The 21,306-nt window shown below is 41.2% G+C and overlaps 1 protein-coding gene across 1 annotated transcript in view; it reads left to right on the forward strand.

The window, feature by feature from the left end:
- The window catches only part of RUNX3 (RUNX family transcription factor 3), a 110,753-nt gene that overhangs the window by 22,146 nt on the left and 67,301 nt on the right, over positions 1 to 21,306 (forward strand). The window contains exon 3 of the mRNA XM_070949598.1: positions 6,811 to 6,915. Within this exon, the coding sequence (XP_070805699.1) occupies positions 6,811 to 6,915 (105 nt within the window). The remainder of the gene's footprint in view (positions 1 to 6,810; positions 6,916 to 21,306) is intronic.

A 21,306-nucleotide genomic window follows, 5' to 3' on the forward strand; every position in this document is an offset into this window, starting at 1 on the left:
CTTCTACAGGAGTGGCCAAAATTGTGGAAACCTGTATGTATTTTCTAAAGCTAGCTAATAACACCACTTTTTTTTTTTTGTAGTAGTACCATAAAATTATATATCAATGGAAAGATAATTTAATCAAGAATGTAATGCAGCAACTTTTATGAAGGATTTGCTATTAGAATAGCAGTTACAGTATAAAATATACTGTATACAGTATAAAGTATACAGTTTAAGTAAACAGTATAAAGAAGAAATGTGAAACACGTAGAAAAAAACGAGATATACAAAAATTATCCCCATGTCAGTTAATACTTAGTTGGATAACCTTTAGCATGAATTATGGCCTTGGAGTGAACCAAGTCTTTTAGTTCTACAGCTGTTATAATGTGAAACCAAGATGGAATGATGGCTTCTATTAACTGGGTTTTATTGCTGGGTCGCTTCTGACTAACCAGTTTCTTGAGTTGGCTCCATAGATTTACAATTGGGTTAAGGTCTGGGCTACTCCCAGGCCATTCTAGCAGTGGAATAGGATTATCTTGAAACTCAAAAAAAAAAGTGGTATTACTAGCCATCAAACCTCAAAAATACACTTTTCCCAAAAGGTTTCCACAATTTTGGACACTACTGTAGTTATGATCCTTTTATCCTGGAACCCACCACTGCTGAGAACTATGGCGGTGCATGAAACCCAACCCTAGGAAGATATTAACGCAGGTAGTCCTCACCTGACCACCCTTCATTTAGCAATAGCGATAGCACTTAAACTTATATACTGCTTCATAGTGCTTTACAGCACTCTGAGTGGTTTACAAATGTCAGCCTATTGCCCCCAACAATCTGGGTCCTCATTTTAACTGACTGTGCAAGGATGAAAGGCTGAGTCAACCTCGAGCCGGTCAGGATCAAACTCCAGGTTGTGGGCAGAGTTTGTCTGCAATACTGCATTCTAACTACTAGAATGGCTCCTAGAAGATACCGTGGTCATAAAAATGTGACTTTATGACCAGCCTTCACACTTACAACTGTTGCAGCATCTCCACAGTCACATGAGCCAAATTTGTGCATTTGGCAACTGGCATGTGTTTACGATGGTTTCAACATCCTGGGATCATGTGATAATCATTTGTGACCTTCCCAGCCACTTCCAAGAAGCAAAGTCAAAGGGGGAAGCTAGATTCATTTAACGACCCCATGATCCTCTTAATAACTGCAATGATTCACTTAACAACCATGACAAAAGGTAGTAAAATCAGACCCCCTCTTCTAGGTGACAAACACTGGAACACTGCTATCATGTCACCCCTAGGCCTTTTCCCCCCTAGACTAGTCACATCAGGGGTGTGTTCTACTTACCTTTACTACTGGTTTGCAACCATGTGCGTGCGCTTCCTTCCTTGCGCATGTGTGCTTCTGCGCATGTGCAGAAGCTTATGCACATGCGCAGTAGCTTCCTGATAATGTCGGGATCAATGGGCGGAGCCTCCCACCGGTTTTACTACCGGTTCTATAGAACCGGTCCGAACCAGGGCCAACCCACCACTGAGCCACATCCATTTCCTGCAACCGTTCTTCATATGCTAAGATAAAAGTGGCCTCGGTTTTATTCATGATCTGAGATTCTGGCAAATAGCAATAGCTATAGTATTTAGTCTTTTATACCACTTCACAGCCCTCTCTAAGCAGTTTACAGAGTCAGCCTATTGCCCCCAACAATCTGGGTCCTCATTTTACCGATCTCAGAAGGATAGAAAGCTGAGTCGACCTTGAGCCTGGTGAGATTTGAATTGCCAAATTGCAGGCAGACGGCAGTCAGTAGAAGTAGCCTGTAGTACTGCACTCTAACCACTGTGCCACCGCGGCTCAAAACTAACCAGTCTCATTATCAATTTCTTCTGTTTGACCGCAATCCCTGGTCTGTCAGCCAGCTTGGCTATAACTCCACCTCCAACCGGCAGTGGCTGAGTATCTATTCAGCAAAGGAGGCCGTGATTATGTGGTTTGAAGACAGGGTTGTAGGAGCTCAATTGCCTTCAGATTCATCAGAGCTCTCCTTGTTCTGAAGGTAGAGAAGGTTTCCCGATGACTCCGGGGCACTTTCCTCACATTTGCAGTTTGAATGTTCAAGAAAGAGCTATGTGTACACCTGGAAACCACAAAGCCACAGAAATGAAAACCATCTTGGAAGATGAGTCAGGCATCTGGAATTTGCTGAACTCCCTGTCAGACATGGAGGGGTCACCCAGGAAAGTGATGTAGCAGTATTTCTCAATCAGGACTGGTTTCCGGGGGGTATGGACTTCAACTCCCAGAATTCCCTCAACTAGCAAGCTGGCTGGGGAATTCTGGGAGTTGAAGTCCACACCTTAGAAACCAGTCCAGGTTAAAAAACACTGTAGTAGAGCATAAGTTTGGAACGAATGCCCTTTCAATCAAAACATTTCCTAGATGAGGAAATAGCGACTGCAAAGAATGCCCTACTCATTTATTTTAAGGTATCCTCATCTATTATTATAATTAATGAGCCAAAAGAAACAGCCACATTCTTGTGGGGTGGAAGAAAAAGAAAGATTTGCAGATAAACTTTAGACAATTCTATAAAAACAGGAACTTTTCCATACATAAAAAGAAGTATTATGAGCATAACTTATATTCATGTTTTATTCAGTTGGGAAAATCTCTGGCTCCTCTAATGTAATGAAAACATTCCTCAATACTAGCTCATATTTGTTAAATAAAATCCTCAAGCATTAATTTTGAAAATGATGAAATAAATATGATGTTTTCTTTGACCTGAAACAGATTTCTCTAACTGTCATATACTGCAACAGGAAGAAATGAAAAATCAAGATCAAAAGAAAGGGGGTTGGCTGGTGTAAAGTAAAGTATAAAGTAAAGTAAAGTGTAAAGAAAAGTGTAAAGAAAAGTGTAAAGAAAAGTAAAGAATAGTAAAGTGTAAAGTAAAGTGTAAAGTAAAATAAAGTAAAGTGTAAAGAAAAGAAAAGTATAGTAAAAAGCAGAAAGCAGAAAGCAGAAAGCAAAGCAAAGCAAAGCAAAGCAAAGCAAAGCAAAGCAAAGCAAAGCAAAGCAAAGCAAAGCAAAGCAAAGCAAAGCAAAGCAAAGCAAAATAAAATAAAATTTTAAAAACCCTGCACAGAATTACTTGGAGATAAGAGATACTGGCAATCTAATTTATACCATGATTCAAATTAAACTCAGCTAATATATATTTTAGGGAAACACGTTTCATCTAAGAAACACACGAAATTTGAAACAGTATTGTCTGTCTAACAATGGATGGAAGAAAAACTGAGTCAGTTTTACAATTTGATGGATAATTTAGAATCACCAAAATATATCCTGACAAATGAAATGGCAACACATTTGTATTGGGGTTTGCATAGAGTTTTAACTTAGATTTAGAAAACATTTATTGCACAAATCAAAGAAATGTTATTACTTTTAAAAAATTTGCGATAAAATTTAGTGGTAGTGTGTAGAAAATCACAGGTGATGGATTCTTGGGGTTGTTTTTCCTTCTGGTGATGGATTTTTTTTTTTTAATTTGATTTATATGCCGCCCTTCTCTGGAGACTCAGGGCGGCTTACAATGCGTTAAGCAATAGCCTTCATCCTTTTGTATATTTATACAAAGTCAGCTTATTGCCCCCACAACTGGGTCCTCAATTTACCTACCTTAGAAAGGATGGAAGGCTGAGTCAACCTTGAGCCTTGGCGAGATTCGAACCTGCAGTAATTGCAGACAGCTGTTCTTAATAACAGGGTGCTTTAGACCACTGTACTACCAAGGCTCTTGTTTAATGTGATATGGTTGGAGTTTATTCGTTTTTGCTTGTATTTGTTGTTGAATACTATCCAAAATAATTTGCTGTGGAGCAAATTATAAGGACAAATAGACATGTAGACAGACAGAGAGGTAGAATTACATTTGGGGCTAAAAAATAAATGTTGAAATGTTGATTCTTGTGGGAAAGATACATTTCATTTTAGTAAATATGAGAGAAATGTTGATTGGAACATTATTATTACTAGTAAAACTGAAAGGATAAGCAGACACATGTTAACCCTGAATTTAATGGAGTTATTGCTTGGCTATGTTAAAAGTAATATTTTATCAAAAGATACTGTGTTTCCCCGAAAATAAGACCCTGTCTTATATTTTTTTGAACCCCGAAATAAGCGCTTGGCCTTATTTTCGGGGAGGTCTTATTATTTTGGGGTGTGTGGAGCAAGACGGGGCTCCTCTTGCCATCTTACCTGATTTCCAGCTCTGTCTCCCTAATCCTAACCAGAGGAAATGGCGGGGACCGGCTGTGCATGCGATTAAATATTTTTGGGGAGGGCTTATTTCCGGGGAGGGGCTTATTTTAGCGCATGCGCTCAAAAGCCCGATTGGGCTTATTATCAGGGGATGTCTTATTTTCAGGGAAACAGGGTAATGAGATGGCTATTCATCTATTTACAGCACCTTTTTATTGAGTGGTTCAAATGGGAAAATATTAACTCTTCTCTATTAAAATATATTTTTTATTTGTATCTTGCCTTTATTATTTTTACACGTAACTGAAGGCAATGAACGTATCCAAAACAAACTCCCTCCTCCTATTTTCCCCACAACAACAACTCTGTGAGGTTGGGTGGACTGAGAGAGAGAAAGTGGTTAACTCTCTCAGTTGACTTTCATGGCGTAGGCAGGACTTGAATTCACGGTCTCTTGCTTTCTAGCCTGATGCCTTAACAACTACTAGACCAAAGTAGCTCTCATCTCAATGATTTTTGAGAACTCAGCACATGGGAAACTGCAGTAAGACCAAGAGATGTCCATAGCTTAATCCAGAGATGAAACGCTACTGGTTCACGTAAATCGGTAGTGATAAAAACTACCGGTTTGGGCGACCTGATAGTAAAAAAAAGCTACCGGTTCAGTCGAATTGGTAGTTAAAAAACGCTACGTTCCGACGATCAGCTGTGCCTTCCCAAGGCTCCTTTTGGTGCAGTACGTGCAGTACGCGTAGAACAGCGAGGGGGGGATCAGCTGTGGCATGCAGTTTAGCTTCGCTAGAAAGCAGGAAATCCTGCTTTCTAGCGAAGCTAAACTATGTGGCACAGGTGATCGTCAGATCATAGCTTTTTTAAACTATTGGTTTGCCCGAACTGGTAGCTAACTACCAGTTTGACTGAACTGGTAGCTTTTTAAACATGCAGCAAGTGTTTGATGCACACTGCGCATGCACGCACAGCGTGTGTTCGGTGTGGATGAATGTACATATCGCACTCTTGGCGCGCATGGTGCATGCACGGCCAGCGAACCGGTAGCAAACTGGTTCAGATTTCACCACTGGCTTAATCATACATTGAAAAGTGGACTTCCTATATAATATTATACTTTGGAACAGTGAAGCACCAGATTCAATCCAGACACAGGTAGTCCTCAACTCACAACAGTTCATTTAGTGACTGTTCAAAGTTAAAACGGCAGTGAAAAAAATGACTTTCACACTGATGACTGTTGCATCATCCCCATGGTCACATGATCAAAAGTCGGACACTTCGCAACTGACTTGTATTTATGACGTTTGCAGTGTCCTGGGCGTCACATGATTACTTTTGGTGACCTGACAAGCAAAGTCAACGGGGGAAGCAAGATTCACTTAATCGCCGTGTTACTAACTTAACAACTGCAGTGATTCACTTAACAACTGTGACAAGAAAAGTCGTAAAATGAGGCAAAATTCACCTAACAACCATCTCGCTTAGCAACAGAAACGTTGGGCTTAATTGTAGTTGAAATTCGAGGACTACGTGTACAACATTTAACAATGCTGAGAGTCAGTTTGGTGTAGTGATTAAAGGTACCAGACTAATAACCAGGAGATGGTGAGTTCTAGTCCTTCCTTAAGGGACACGATGGCGCAGTGGCTAAGATGCTGAGCTTGTTGATCGAAAGGTCGGCAGGTCAGCGGTTCGAATCCCTACTGCTGCGTAACGGGGTGAGCTCCCATTACTTGTCCCAGCTTCTGCCAACCTAGCAGTTCGAAAGCACGTAAAAAATGCAAGTAGCAAAAATAGGGACCACTTTTGGTGGGAAGGGAACAGCGTTCCGTGCATCTTTGGCACTGAGTCATGCCGGCCACATGACCACGGAGACCTCTTTGGACAGCGCTGGCTCTTTGGCTTTGAAAGGGAGATGAGCACCGTCCCCTAGAGTCGGGAATGACTAGCATGTATGTGCGAGGGGAACCTTTACCTTTAGTTTTTCCTTAGATCCAAAGTCAGCTGGGCCAGTCCTTCCCTCTCAGGCCTAGGAAGAACAGGCAAGGCAGAATCACTTTAAAGAGTCCTGCCAACAAAACTGCAGGGACTTGTCCAGGCAGTCACTGGGCGTCAAGACTGATCAAAGTCATTCCATCCCACCCCCCCACCCCAAAAATAAGAACGTTATGTGAATGTTCATGTGTACACAAGGTTAGCAAATACCTCAATACATACAGTTGAAGTAGCATTGTTCAATGTTGAGCTTATTGTAAGATTTATAGGAACACATGTGATTGATATTGTGTCCTTCGAGATGTCAGCTTGAGAATCAAAATGGTCAACAAGAAGGTCTCAATTTCAGACCAGCTTGGAAATGCAACACGGATAATGCAGAACAGGAATTTTGTTAGTCTATCCTATTTGGTTATAGGTTTTTTTGTTAAAAAAATAGAACTTCGTACTTTACTAAAGAGGATACCATCAGTTCCTGAATTCATGCAGCTTTTTTCCCCCTCTGATTTCCTCTCTTTGCTATTTCTTTTAAAGGAAAAAGCTTTACGCTGACCATCACAGTCTTCACCAACCCTACTCAGGTCGCTACATATCACCGGGCCATTAAAGTGACCGTCGATGGGCCCCGGGAACCAAGAAGTAAGTGAATTCTTATTTTCAGAAAGGAAATTGGTGTCTATTCTCGTGTTCACTCTCTGCGTCCATCCTCTTGGTGGCCGAATTGCATTAAGTAAATGTCACTGACAGATGTCATTGCTGAAATGTTGAAACGTGCTTCTTGTTGTGGGTATTTCTGAGACCACCACCATCATAATCTCCAATGGAGGGTCCTGCTGGGGGAAGAAATGCAACCAGGGTGGCCGGTGGGAATCACTGAATTGGGTGGGATGTACCCAGTTCAGTGGTTGGGATTTGGTTGGGATGCAGCAGAATGTAGTACGGGAGAGGAAAAGAAGTACAGGTAGTCTTGGACTTATGACCACAACTAAGGTCAGAATTTTCATTGCTAAGCAAGCTGGTTGTTCAATGAGTCAAGGCCGATTTTATGATCTTTTTTTTTGGCCTGGCTGTTAAGTCAATCACTGTATTTGTTAAGTGAATCATGTATTCATTAAGTGAATTTATCTTTCCCCCATTGATTTTGTTTGTTGGAAACCGACTGGGAAGGTCACAAATGGCAATCATGTGACCCCAGGATGCTGCAGTTATCATAAGTATATGCTGGTTGCCAAGCACGCAAATTTTGATTGCATGATTGTGGGGTTGTTATAAGTGTGAGGACAGGTTGTCAGTCACTTTTTTCAGTGCTGTTCTAAATTTGAATGGTCACTAAACGAATGGTTGTAAATTGAGGACTACCTGTATGATGACTTATGGGTATGCCTTGATGCAGATAGGTAGTTTTAAACCAGGTTTGGCAGGATGAAGGCTTAATCCCGTATCCAGGACTTCTGAATCCCGTATCCAGAGCATCAGTACACAATTGTGTTATCTAGAATATCAGTGCAGAATTGTGAATCTCACAGAAATGATCACGGGAGCCCTAAAATGAATTTAGCATGGCTCGAGGGGCAGGTGGGTCCCAAGAAAGCTGCCCCTTATCTAGGGAAAAAAATAGGACATTCTGGTCATGACCTATGTTGTGTATTGCTGTTTTGGAGTTCCCCCAAAGCATGACTTGTGTGCTTTTTTCCAAAAGGCAGCTCACTCTTGAATGTTGCATCTCAACAGAACAACAACAGAGTAGCAGTGTTGGAAGGAACTTTGGAGGTCTTCTAATCAGGCAGGAAACCCTATACCCATGATGGCGAACCTATGGCACGCGTGCCACAGGTGGCACGTGGAGCCGTATCAGTGGGCACGTGAGCTCAGCTTCACCAGCTGATTTTCGGGCCTTCCAGATCCACTGGAAGTTGGCAAACGGGCCATTTCCGGCCTCTAGAGGGCCTCTGGAGGGATGGGGAAAGCTGTTTTCACTCTCCCCAGAGTCCTAGAAAGGCTCTGGAGCTTGGGAAGGGCAAAAAACGGGCCTACCGGGCCCACCGTGCCATCATGTGCCAAATGCGGGGGGAGCACGGGGGGGTAGCATATGAGTGTGGGCACGCGCGCGCGTAACCACCCCACACTCCCCCGACTTTTGGCATGCGATGGCAAAAAGGTTAGCCATCACTGCCCTATACCATTATCTGTCCAGTGTCTTCTTAAAAACCTCCAGTGTTGGAGCACCACAACTTCTTCTTTTTTTTTTTATTGAAAAAGTTTTCAAATACAAATTTTTTCCCACATTTTTCTCCCCCCCTCCTCCCTAACCCCCCCTCACCACCCATCCCCCCGTGACTTCTTCACAACAAAAACCTAATTCATAACAGATTATATAATATTTTACCATCCCCTTACTCCCTCCTCTAAATACTGACCCTTACTTACTAATAATATTATTAATATTATTATTTCCCCCTTTTGCCATACATTTCAAAATATCATTCTACTATAACATTGCATAATAACTTCTAATTTAACATAATAATATTATTATAACTCCCAATTTAACAGTAATCTGCCCTTTTACTCCTCCCCCATACTTATATCTATATATTAATACACCATTTCATAACACCACAACTTCTGAAGGCAAGCTGTTCCAACGATTAATTGCTCTCACTATCAGGAAATTTCTCCTTAGTTCTAGGTGGCTTCTCTCCTCAATTAGTTTCCATCCATTGTTTCTTGTCCTGTCTTCAGGTGCTTTGGAGAATAGCTTGACTCCCTCTTAAATGCTCTTGGAGCCATGAAGGTTCACATTTAAAACTCAGTTAACTCATGTTTGCAATTTTTAAAAAAGTGCTTCCATTTTCCCAATGCTCTTCTTGCCATTAAACACCACTTTGTGAGAGAAGGCTGAAAATGTATTAATTTAACTTGTTCTGGAGTAGAAAAGAATATTATATTTTTTGAAAATATATTTTAAAATGTTCTGTCACTCTCTATTCACCCAACGTGCTTAACCAGGTCAGTTAGAAACATTGCAGCTGCAGATAAAACATGGGCTAGACTAGAGTGAATCTTGGTTAGTTTTCCTGTGGTTTAAAGAGCTGTGCTAATCCTTTGGTTAAATTTTGATTAAGCGAATTGTTAAGTCTACCAATCGGGCTCCGGAACCAGGCTAAACAGGAGCCCTGTAGCACCTTCTCTGACTCACAATCAGTGGTGAAATCCAAATTTTTTACTACCGGTTCTGTGGGCGTGGCTTGGTGGGCATGGTGTGGCTTGGTGGGCGTGGCTTGGTGGGTGTTGCAGGGGAAGGATGCTGCAAAATCCCCATTCCCTCCCCACTCCTGAGGGAAGGATACTGCAAAATTCCCCATTCCCATTATCAGCAAAATATACATTTGGTATAAAATGGTTTGTCGTCAGTGCAACTGCTTGAGGGCTCCTGGATTGGAGCTGAAAGGCAAAAGGGATGCAATATGCTCCCTCCCACATGTTGGGGTAGATCAGGTGTCTCAATAGAAAAACACTTAATCTCTCCCCTGGCTCAAGCTGAAAGCCAGGAGCCTTCAAGCAGTCGCATTCACAACAAACCATTTTATACCAAATTTATATTTTCTGATAAAGAAATAAAGGGAGACTAGTATAGATCTATTTCAAGCTATTTAGCTCTCATCAGCTAGCCATACCCTTACTTGGATTCGAACTTGCCATGTATCACAAAACCTCTCTAGGAGCATCAGCTAACCAGCCAAAGGAAAAACCCAAACTTTAATAAGTTTAGTGAAATCATGGAAGCAAAGGTTGTTGGGAAAAAAAAATATTTTCAGCTACCAGCAGCACATACACTCACTCACCCAAAAGGAAATTATTGTCATGAGTCAGAGAGTTCCATGGTTAGAGTTCTGCCACAGAGGCAGGGGTGTTGTGTGTGGCTACCAGGGAGATGAGGACCCCAGAGCTTGCAAAATGAGCCAAGTTTGCAAAGTTAAAGAGCTAAAAGCAGGATAGCTTAAATACGTGCAATTGTTCCCTCAATTGATTGAGGAATCCCCATCAGCCCCAGGTAGCATGGCGATGGTTGATGGGATTGGTAGTGCAAGACGTTGGTTTGGAGCCCTTAAATAATGAACATTGGCTTCTCCCAGCTCTCACATCTGGCCTCTTCAGAAATCAGGTAAACATTATTGTTTTTTACTTTTCAGGTCACATTTATTTTCTTTCTTTCATTTGATCTTTCTTTCTTTCTTTCTTTCATTTTCTTTCTTTTTCTTTCATTTGCTTTCTTTCTTTTTCTTTCATTTGCTTTCTTTCATTCATTTGCTTTCTTTTTCATTCATTTGCTCTTTCTTTTTCATTCATTCATGTGCTCTTTCTTTCCTTCATTTGCTTTCTTTCTTTCTTTTTTCTTTCATTTGCTCTTTCTTTCATTCATTTGCTTGCTTGCTTTCATTCATTCATTTGCTTTCTTTCATTCGTTTGCTTTCTTTCCTTCATTTGCTTTTTTTCTTTCCTTCATTTGCTCGTTTCTTTCTTTCTTTCATTTGCCCTTTCTCTCTCTCTCTCTTTCATTTGCCCTCTCTCTCTTTCTTTCTTTCATTTGCCCTTTCCTTTCCTTTCCTTTCCTTTCCTTTCCTTTCCTTTCCTTTCCTTTCCTTTCCTTTCCTTTCCTTTCCTTTCCTTTCCTTTCCTTTCCTTTCCTTTCCTTTCCTTTCCTTTCCTTCCCTTCCCTTCCCTTCCCTTCCCTTCCCTTCCCTTCCCTTCCCTTCCCTTCCCTTCCCCTTATTCATTTCACTTCCAGAGTAAAATTTCTGTTGCTTTCTCCTCCCTTGGCCATTCTTACCTAGGAAAATGGAGTGGGGAGGTGTACGTTCCCAAGTTAAGGATTTAGCGTGTTGTGTAAACTCAACCAAGGGTGGTCATGCAGAACTCGGCTAAGGCCCAGGGCCCTTTCCAGAGGCTGAGTATCAGGGAAGGCCTGTTTTGGCCATCTTTTAAAGGCCATTGACCTACCCTACATCTGCCTTTGGAGTTTACAGCCGCCCCTGAGTAAGTGCACTTAGCATAATTATAAATGAAGGGCCAGCTTGTGTAATGAATCATCCTCAACTCCTCTTCTGCATTTCAACAGAGGACGGAAATTAAAGATTTCTGTGATAGGCTGATTAGATGCTGGATGTGAGATTTGCCAGTTCTAATTTGACAAGTTTCTGGCAGTTTAAACTTGTGGGCGAATTATCTGTATGTTTATATGCCAGATTTTTTTTTTCCCTCCCTCATCTTTCGTGTCTCTCTACAGACTGAAATTTTGCAATTGGCTCTAGAACAGGGCTTTGGGGAGGCGGCAGCAACCACACCCAGACAAAAAAGAAATTGAGAAGCTTCCATGGTTGCAGCAATGAGCCAGATTCACACATGCGTGTAAATCACTCCCGAAGTTCCTGTGTTTGATTCCTTGAATTGCTGTTTTCAGGCAAACTCCACTTGGTATTTGAAAAAAGTGTATTTTTCATGACATCAGATGTAATGGAAGGGGACACTTGGGACCATCGAGCTCAGGAGTCTCCAACCTTGGCAACTTTAAGACTTGTGGACTTCAACTCCCAGAGTTCCTCAGCCAGCAAAGCTGAGTAATGGTCTAAAGAAACTTAAATTTTTACACCTGCAAAACCTCCAGCAAACAAAAAGGTTATTGGCACTCGATGGGTCTACAGAATCAAAAGAAGCCAAATGGTGAGTCATTGTATAAGGCCAGACTTGTAGCTCAGGGTTTCGCTCAACGTTATCCTGAGGACTACACAAATACCTATTCACCGACAGTTTGAACTGAGAGTGTAAGCTTACTGATAAGGATTCTTGGTAAGCTACGGAAAGTCTGATAGTCCAGAAATGAGAGCTCAGCTGGTAAATAAAAAGAACGCAGTGACAATCCCCTTCTTTTGCCAGTTGAGCGAATATCAGGTACATCATCAAATAAGGCACATCTTCTTACGCAGATACTCGTGTTGAGCTGCTGGAAGCAAAGCTGGCTGAGGAACTCTGGGAGTTGAAGTCCACAAGTCTTAAAGTTGCCAAGGTTGGAGACCCCTGATCTAGTTCAGCCTTCTTCCCAATGCAGGAATCCAAATTCAAGGATCCCTGATAGATCACAGTCCAAATTCCTCTTGAACATGCCCAGGGAACAGAAGATCGCCCTCTCTTTTGGTCCTCACTTCTACAGTTGGACTTGGACTTCTTTTCAACTTTCAGTCAGAATTTGCCTTCTCCAACTTAAATCAACGTCCTCCATTTTGTAGGTCAAACATTCTTCAGGATCACCTTTGTTCCTTACATTTTTTTTTTTAAAATGGCATCATAGCCCTCCCCTTCACTCTATCCATTTCCTCTCATTTTTCTTGCAGGATTTGGTGGGAATTCATGGTATCATCCAGCCACATTGTGGTGCTGGGTCACTAATCTTCCACAGCCACAAGATGGCTAAGATCAGGCTGATCTAAATGACTAGTGGGAATGGCCTCTTTGTTTCCAGCCTTGGATATCCTCAGTATCTTTCTTTATCCTCACTCCAGTTGTCTAAATATACTGTCAGACAGTGGTGAAATCCAATTTTTTTTACTATCAGTTCTGTGGGCATGGCTTGGTGGGCATGGGTGTGGCTTGGTGGGCATGGCAGAGGAAGGATACTGCAAAATCTCCATTCTCACCCCACTCTTGGGGGAAGGATATTGCAAGATTTCCATTCCCACCCCACTCTGGGGCCAACCAGAGGTGGCATTTTGCCGGTTCTCTGAACTACTCAAAATTTCCACTACCGGTTCTCTGAATTATTCATAATTTCCACTACTGATTCTCCAGAACCTGTCAGAACCTGCTGGATTTCACCCCTGCTGTCAGATCAAGAGGTGCTCACAGGGTATGGCTGAAAAAGTCAAGAAGACAGCCATGGATGGTACAATCAAGTTCCACTGTTCTTTTTTTTTTTTTTTCCCAAATGTGTTGTGCTTCTGAATTTTGATTGCACCATCAGGGCTGCCATCTTAATTTTTTTCAACCCGAGCCTGTAAACACCCCTTAGTCTCAAAAACAGTCAAGACCCCTTGAAGACCGATGGATGAGTTGGTTGCAAAAGTTAGGCAAATTCCAGTTGTCTGACTGTTCTGTCAGATCAGGAGGTGCTCACGGTATGGTTGAAAAAGTCAAGAAGACAATCATGGATGGTGCAATCAGAGCTCCATATATATTTTTTAGTGTGTCGCCTTGCAGAAATAGATAGAGTAGATAAATAGATAGATTAACAGAGTAGGAAGGGACCTTGTAAGTCATCTAGTCCAACCCCCCGCCCAAGCAGGAGACACTACACCATCCCTGACAAATGACAGTCCAATGTCCCCTTGAAAGCCTCCAGTGATGAAGCTTCCACAAGCTCTGAAGACAAAAGATTTGATCACACTATCATGTCCCTTCCTGACTGATCACACTGCCTCCGGGTTAAGAACAAAATCAGTCACCTTTTCCTGTGGTCACCGACCAGTATTAATTGCAACACATCAATATATATACCTGAGGTTAGATAACTGTAGAATGAACCTTGTGGCAATCATATTGCAGTGAAGCTATTCCTGTCTGATGTTGGATCAGCTGAGTAAAGTGTTCTATGATAGCTGGATCTGTTGTTCATAGTGATGAATTTAGCTAAATGTCATTCTAGGGCAGAGGTCTTCAAACTTGGCAGCTTTAAGACTTGTGGACTACAACTCCCAGAATTCTCCGGCCAGCTCTGCTGGCTGGAGAATTCTGGGAGTTGAAGTCCACAAGCTGCCAAGTTTGGGGACCCCTGTTCCTAGCTTATTGGCCATCCAGGAGAGGCCAAGAACTGGTGTCTAGAGGATATTATTATTAAAGCCTCCAGAGAAGTCACAACAGAGGAGGACATGAGCCAGTGACTCAGCAGCAATCATTCTACATGGGCAGAAAGAAACATTTCTGGATTTTCCTTCCAAAGTTGCTAATGGAGAGACATCAAACAGTATGAGCATGAAAGACCTGTGGTTTTGTGGTCTATGAGCTGTTGGAGTTACCTAGCTAGATGATGTTTTTAATGGTTTCCCAACTTATTATAGAAATTCTAGGACTTGTAGAAGTTCAGCTTGGAATTCAATGTCCAGAATCCTTTACTTAAACTTAACAAACCGAGGTGGCGCAGTGGTTAGAGTGCTGTACTGCAGCTACTTCAGCTGACTGCTAGTTCAGCAGATCAGCGGATCAAATCCCACCGGCTCAAGGTTGACTCAGCCTTCCATCCTTCCGAGGTGGGTAAAATGAGGACCCAGATTGTTAGGGGGCAATATGCTATTTAGTATACTGTCTTTGGTGTAAGCCGCCCAGAGTCCTCGGAGAGTGGGCGGCATAGAAATATGATAATAAATAAATAATAAACGAGGCAACCAAATGCATCAAAAGTATCAAGGTTTAGGAGACCATTTAGGACAGTGTTTCTCAATCCCAGTAACTTTATGATGTGTGATCTAGAACTTTAATTAATTAATTAATTAATTAATTAATTAATTAATTAATTAATTAATAATTTTTATTTATTTATTTGTCAACAAGTACAAGGAAACAAGTAACAGTATAGACATAAACATGGACACATGAAAATTTTTTTGGCACAAATAAATAAGCAAAACATAGCCATAAACACATAGAATGAGTACATATAAATGGGGATAGTAGGACAGGGCTGGTAGGCACGCTGGTGCGCTTATGCACGCCCCCTTTAGGGACCTCTTAAGAAACATGAAAGGTCCACGGTAGACAGTTTAAGGTGAAAGGCATGGGGGTTAGAGAGACTAACAACAGGATCAGGTAGAGCGTTCCAGACATTTACTACTCTATTGTAGAAGTCATCTTTCCTACAATCAAAATTAGAGCGAATTACATTGAGTTTGGCTCTATCAATAGCCCTTGTGTTATTACAGTTGAAATTAAAGTACTCATTTACAGGTAGGACATTTTGGTAAATAATCTTATGAACTAAGCTTAGGTCGGAACGTAGATGGCATAGTTCAAGGCTATCCAGGCCTAAAATTTCAAGCCTGGTGGGATAGGGAATTTTATTTCGAGCAGAGGATTTGAGGACTCTTCTAGTAAAATATCTCTGGACCCTCTCTAATATATTGATGTCTGAAATACAGTGAGGGTTCCAGGCAAGTTCTCGCTAGTACTTCCAGGACTTCTTTCTCTGACACCCTTGACACACCTATTTCAGAGAAAGAAGTGCTGGAAGTACTTGCGACAACTTGCCTGGAACCCTCATTGTATTTCAGACATCAATACATTAGAGAGGGTCCAGAGATATTTTACTCTGTGCCTTGTTTTGTAGGATGGAGAGCAACTCCTTATGAGAGTAGAACAGAAGGTTCTTTTCTGATACTTGTTAGGACAGAGTCATTCTAATTTATGTTTATATTACAAGATGGCCAATTTTCAATGGATATTAGGAGAACCTTTTCTTTTTATGGTACAGTCAAATCAATAGTAAAAGGGACTTAATGAAAGGTGGAAGATTTCTGGAAGAGGCTGGAAAATCTTCTCTTGGTGATCTCTCTATTTCTTTTGGATGTTCTGCATCCAAGCAGTTGGGTAGAATGAAGCGCCTCAATTCTGGAGCGTATGTGCCCATTCGCCTACTGTGCCCTTCCAAACCATATGAAGTGGGACTATGGTGAAATCCAAATTTTCTTACTACCAGTTCTGTGGGCATGGTTTGGTGGGCATGGTGTGGCTTGGGCATGGTAGGGGAAGGATACTGCAAAATCCCCATTCCCTCCCCACTCATGGGGGAAGGATATTGCCAAATCTCCATTCTCACCCTACTCTAGGGCCAGTCAGTGGTAGCATTTGCCAATTCTCCAAACTACTCAAAATTTCTGCTACCGGTTCTCCGAACGACTTCAGATTTCCACTACCGGTTCTCCTGAGCCTGTCAGAACTTGCTGGATTTCACCCCTGAAATGGGACTATGTCTACTAGGATAAATATTTTCAAATGGGAATTTGTTGTGGAATGGGACAACTCACCGACTTGCCATGACCAACATGTCACGGCCACTTTTCCACGGCCAACTCACTGTGGCCAACTTGCCATGAGACAACTCACCAGAGGACAATTCAACAATTCAACTTATTTAAAATAATTTTAAAAATTATATATATATATATTTGTCATTCACATTTCATTTTGTCCTTCTTTTAGCATCCTTCCTTTAACGATTCCATTCCACTATTTCTTTGATATTGGTGTAACTCTTGTCCCATAGCGAACCCTAATCCTGAGCTTGACCCTGAGTCCTTGACCCTGATCCATGGTGAGTTGTCCAAATGGTCACTTAGTCTGTTGAAGAAGAACTGAATCTTCTGAGCCATGTGCTGAATTGATGGGTTAATCTGAGTTGTCCCAGACAATTTGGACAAACATGTTGACACTAAAATGTTGGAGGGAATGCGATCAAAGATACTGGCCTGGATGCCTGGATATGGAAGAGATAAATTCACAAGTCCCGTGATGGGGACAACTTTGAGGAACAAGAAAGCCATGCTGCTTGTATTTCCTAGCTGGTGCCCTCCTCCTGTCCATCCTACTCTTTTTCACCTGTGCACCTGGCTTGTAAAACCAGCCTTGGTATTGTAATCCTCCCAAGTACTTCTGGTTCCACAACAGAAAGGAAACAGGTGGGGTTGCAGAAGAAAGGAAGGTGAGCAGCTTCTGCTCAGTGATGAAAGTAGAAAGATCCAGGTGGCCACATCAGCTTTAACAACACTTTGCGGTTTTGTTTTTTTGGCTTGGATCTGCAATCAGTTTGTTAATCTGTTAATTACACAGATTAAAATTGATTCATGTTTTCAGTTTCCTCCTCCGTGGAATCTTTAAATGCCATCTCGTTTCTTTTTTTTTTTAAGGCAAAGGGCCTATACAGATGGCGAATGGAGTGTTTATGTCTCCTAGGGCAGGGGTCTCCAACCTTGCCCACTTTAAGCCTGGAGGACTTCAACTCCCAGCAAAGCTGGCTGGGGAATTCTGGGAGTTGAAGTCCTCCAGGCTTAAAGTGGGCAAGATTGGAGACCCCTGTCCTAGGGAGCTTTATCTGAAGGCTTCCTCTTTGGGTCACAGCAGGCTTGGGAGTTCAGCAGGGCAGACTTGGTTAGAGCATGGATGGAAAATATCAGAGCTAATAATAATAATAAAAAGAATAACGTTATTGTCACTTTGAATGTACACTTATTGGCATACATTAAAATGAAATGTCATTGCATACAGCTCTCAAAGGGTCACCACCTCTAATATCCACTACATAAACATAGCTAAATAAATAAATAAATACAAAATTATGCATATGCTCACTTATTTATTTATTTATTTATTTATTTATTTATTTATTTATTTATTGAATTTGTATACCGCCCTTCTCCCAAAAAGGACTCAGGGCGGTGGACAGCCAAAATTAAAATACATACAATACAAAAGTTAAGACAGCTAAAATAAATTAAATCAATATTATATATTATATAAATACATATATTATATGACACAGAGAAATTAACATGAACATATACATGAACATGGCAAGAAAAACGAATCTTGCGCGTTTACCAGACGGATGGCATAGCTGTAGATTGGATTGGGAAATTGGGAGGGGGGGAGAACATTCTGGAAGAAAGCAATACAGGTAGTTCTCAACTTATGAGCACAGTTGGGACCAGAATCTCTGTTGCTAAGTGATGTGACTGTTAAGTGAATTGTGTTTGATTTTATGATCTTTTTATTTGCCATGGTCATTAAACAAATCTGGCTTTTCCCATTGACCAAAGGTGCTTTTTTCAAAAGGCAACTGGACTTCGTTTTTCCTTGAAGATGGTTCGCTTCTCATCCAAGAAGCTTCTTTAGTTTTTCAGAACTGAAGAAGCTTCTTGGATGAGAAGTAAAATGTCTTCAAGGAAAAAACGAAGCCTAGCTGCCTTTTGAAAACAGAAACTTTGCGACAACTATGACATGGATGACTGAGAATCTCCATAGATATTTTCCCATTGACCTTGCTTGTCGGAAGCTGGCTGGAAAAGTCATAAATAGTGATCACTAGACCCTGGGGTGCTGCAATGATCTTAAATCCATGCCAGTTGCCAAGCACCCAAGTTTTGATCAAGTGATCACCAGAGATGCTGCGATGGTTGTGTGAGGACCAGTCATACGTTTTGGTCATTGGTCATTAAATGAACAGTTGTAAGTTGAAGACTACCTGTGGTAAAATAAGATGCATATGCCCAAGAAATTATCAGGAGTCGGTTTCAAACCGAAGGAAACTTCCCCTTCATCACTGTTTTTACAGATGCTTGTAGGACAGTCTTTCTGCTTGCCCAGCTGTTATTGGATCATCCCTTATTCAAAAGTGTCCTTTGATTGAGATGGCTATCAGGAGCAGTTCTGAATTTGGCAGAGTGTTCTCAGAAAGTTTCCATTTGTAGAGTTGCTTAGTAGTAATCTTGTATTCTAAAGCATCTTCTGCTAAATTCAGATCTGATTTCAACAACGCTAAGACAGGAAACCAATGCTCTAGAACAGGGGTCCCCGAACCCCGGTCTGTGGATCGACACCAGGCCACGGCATGCCAGAAACTGGGCCATGGAAATACGTGAAGCCCCACCGGTGGGATCTAGACAGCATACAAAACCATGTCCCCTCCATCCGTGGAAAAACTTCTCTCCACTGAACCAGTCCTTGGTGCCAAAAAGGTTGAGGGCGATTGCTCTAGAACAGAGGTGGGGAACTATAACATAGCCTCTTAATGACTTGTGGACTTCAATTCCCAGAATTCCTGAGTCAGCGATAAACTATGGCCATAAAAGGGCCATCCCTGCTCTAGAACGTCACAAGGCAGATATATACAGTATATCACAGAAGTGAGTACATTCCCTCACATTTTGTAAATATTTAAGTATATCTTTTCACGTGACAACACTAGGGTTGCCAGGTCTGCTTCCAAAAAATAGCGGACAAGCGGGGGGTGGGTGGGTGGGTTAAGTAGTAAAAAAATAATGAAAAAATTATGATTAAATTATATATTTTCTTACAAACAATTTACAGTAGGCCGTCATATTTGTTCTGTTGGTTTCGTTGTTGGTAATCCATGCAAAAGTAGCTTCCCAGTCTTTAGTGTATTTGCACACTCCTCTCTTTCGTTTTAAAGAATTCAAAATCTCGCCGCTGTCACTCTCATCACTCGACGCCATTTTAGGTCAGTCGACACAAGCTACAATACATTTTAAAAATGTGAACTGTACATAATTTTATAATATATTTTTATTTTAATCTCATCATTAATTTTTTCGGAGAATCGAGTTCAATGGTTATTCGATCTTTGTCTCATTCTAACTTATGAAAAAAAAGACAAAACGCGATTCTTCTATCCTTATTCTCTTAGACGGTACAGCTTTAGATTACGTACCATTTCATCATAAAGCTTTTGAATAAAAAAAATGTCCACTATTTTGTGCAAAAAAATAGTGAACATAATGTGAAAAAAGCGGACTGTCCGCTCAAATAGTGGACACCTGGCAACTCACTAAGGAAGTTTGGACATTATCATAAATTTGGCTCCATTTGGACATTATCACTTAAGGGTGTACTCACTTTTGTTGCCAGCAGCTTAGACATTACTGGCTGTGTGTTGCGTTATTTTGAGGGGACCGCACATTTACACTGTTACACAAGCTGTATACTCACTACTTTACATTGTAGCCAAGTGTCCTTTCTTCAGTGTTGTCACATGAAAAGATATACTTAAATATTTACAAAATGTAAGGGGGGGGTACTCACTTCTGTGATACACTGTATATGTTCCTCCAAAATGACCTGCTATATTAAAATGTCTGAATTAGACAAACAGCCATTCTGGAACTTATGGAATAATTAGGTGAAGTTAGAGGGCCCAGTTTCCTCAAGAGTTTTGCTAGGCCAGGCTGTTCTCTCCCTGTTTCTGCTTCCAGCTTATAAAATGACCGTGTTAGTTGTTTTCTCTGTAACCATCGGGAGTTAACTTAGAATGTTAAACTTTAAGAGGCTAAACAAAAAAGCAAGGTGCTAGTCCCTTTGAGCAGAAAGCTGCAACTCCTTACAGACACAAAGAGAAAGGTGGAAATCCTGGCAGACAGTAAAATCTTTGAAATGAATGTTTGGAGCCCGAAGAATTCCCGATAACAATCTATAATGTTAGCAATATTCAAATGCCGTTTATTTTATGGGTTTCCTTCTACAACTACTTGTCAAAACATCCCACACTCTTTATTTATTTGTTTTAAAAAAATCTCTTGAAGCCAAGCAAAAAGGTATGCAGGGATGCCATGCTAATTCGGTAGCTTTGGCAGATGTAGGTCTTTCTGTTTTCAGTTAGAAAACCACACTTTAAAAAAAAAAAACCTACCTTGAAGGATAGCAGGACAAAATTCAGCAAAATTCGGTCTTAATTTGTTGCTTCTTCCCCCCGAGTTTCAGGAGGCTGATGAAAATCCACTTGCATTTAGAATAGAATAGAATAACAGAGTTGGAAGGGACCTTGGAGGTATTCTAGTCCAACCCCCTGCTTAGGCAGGAAACCCTACACCACTTCAGACAAATGGTTATCCATTTAATAACTGTCCTTCTAAAATACATAGCCAGTTTTCCTTTCGGGTCAGCAGATGCAGATAATTTTAATTGCTTATTAAAGCGAAGTTTTGTCTTCTAGCTTAGTGGTCTCCAAACTTGACAACTTTAAGATTTGTGGACTTCAACTCCCAGAATTCCTCAGCCAGCCTTACCAAGTCGACAAGTATTAAAGTTGTGAAGGTTGGGCATCCCTGCTCTTGTTCAGTGTTCCTAAACTTTGGTAATGTTAAGATGTTTGGACTTCAACTCCCAAAAGGATGGGCCCAACATGACTCAGAATAGTTGTTTGACTCTATAAGTCGAATAAAAAGGAACACGGAGAAATTACTCTAAAGTACTGCTTGT

Source organism: Pituophis catenifer, unplaced genomic scaffold (genome assembly GCF_029215685.1).
Source record: "Pituophis catenifer annectens isolate HBS135680 unplaced genomic scaffold, rPitCat1.0.hap2 SCAF_9, whole genome shotgun sequence".
NCBI lineage: Eukaryota > Metazoa > Chordata > Lepidosauria > Squamata > Colubridae > Pituophis > Pituophis catenifer.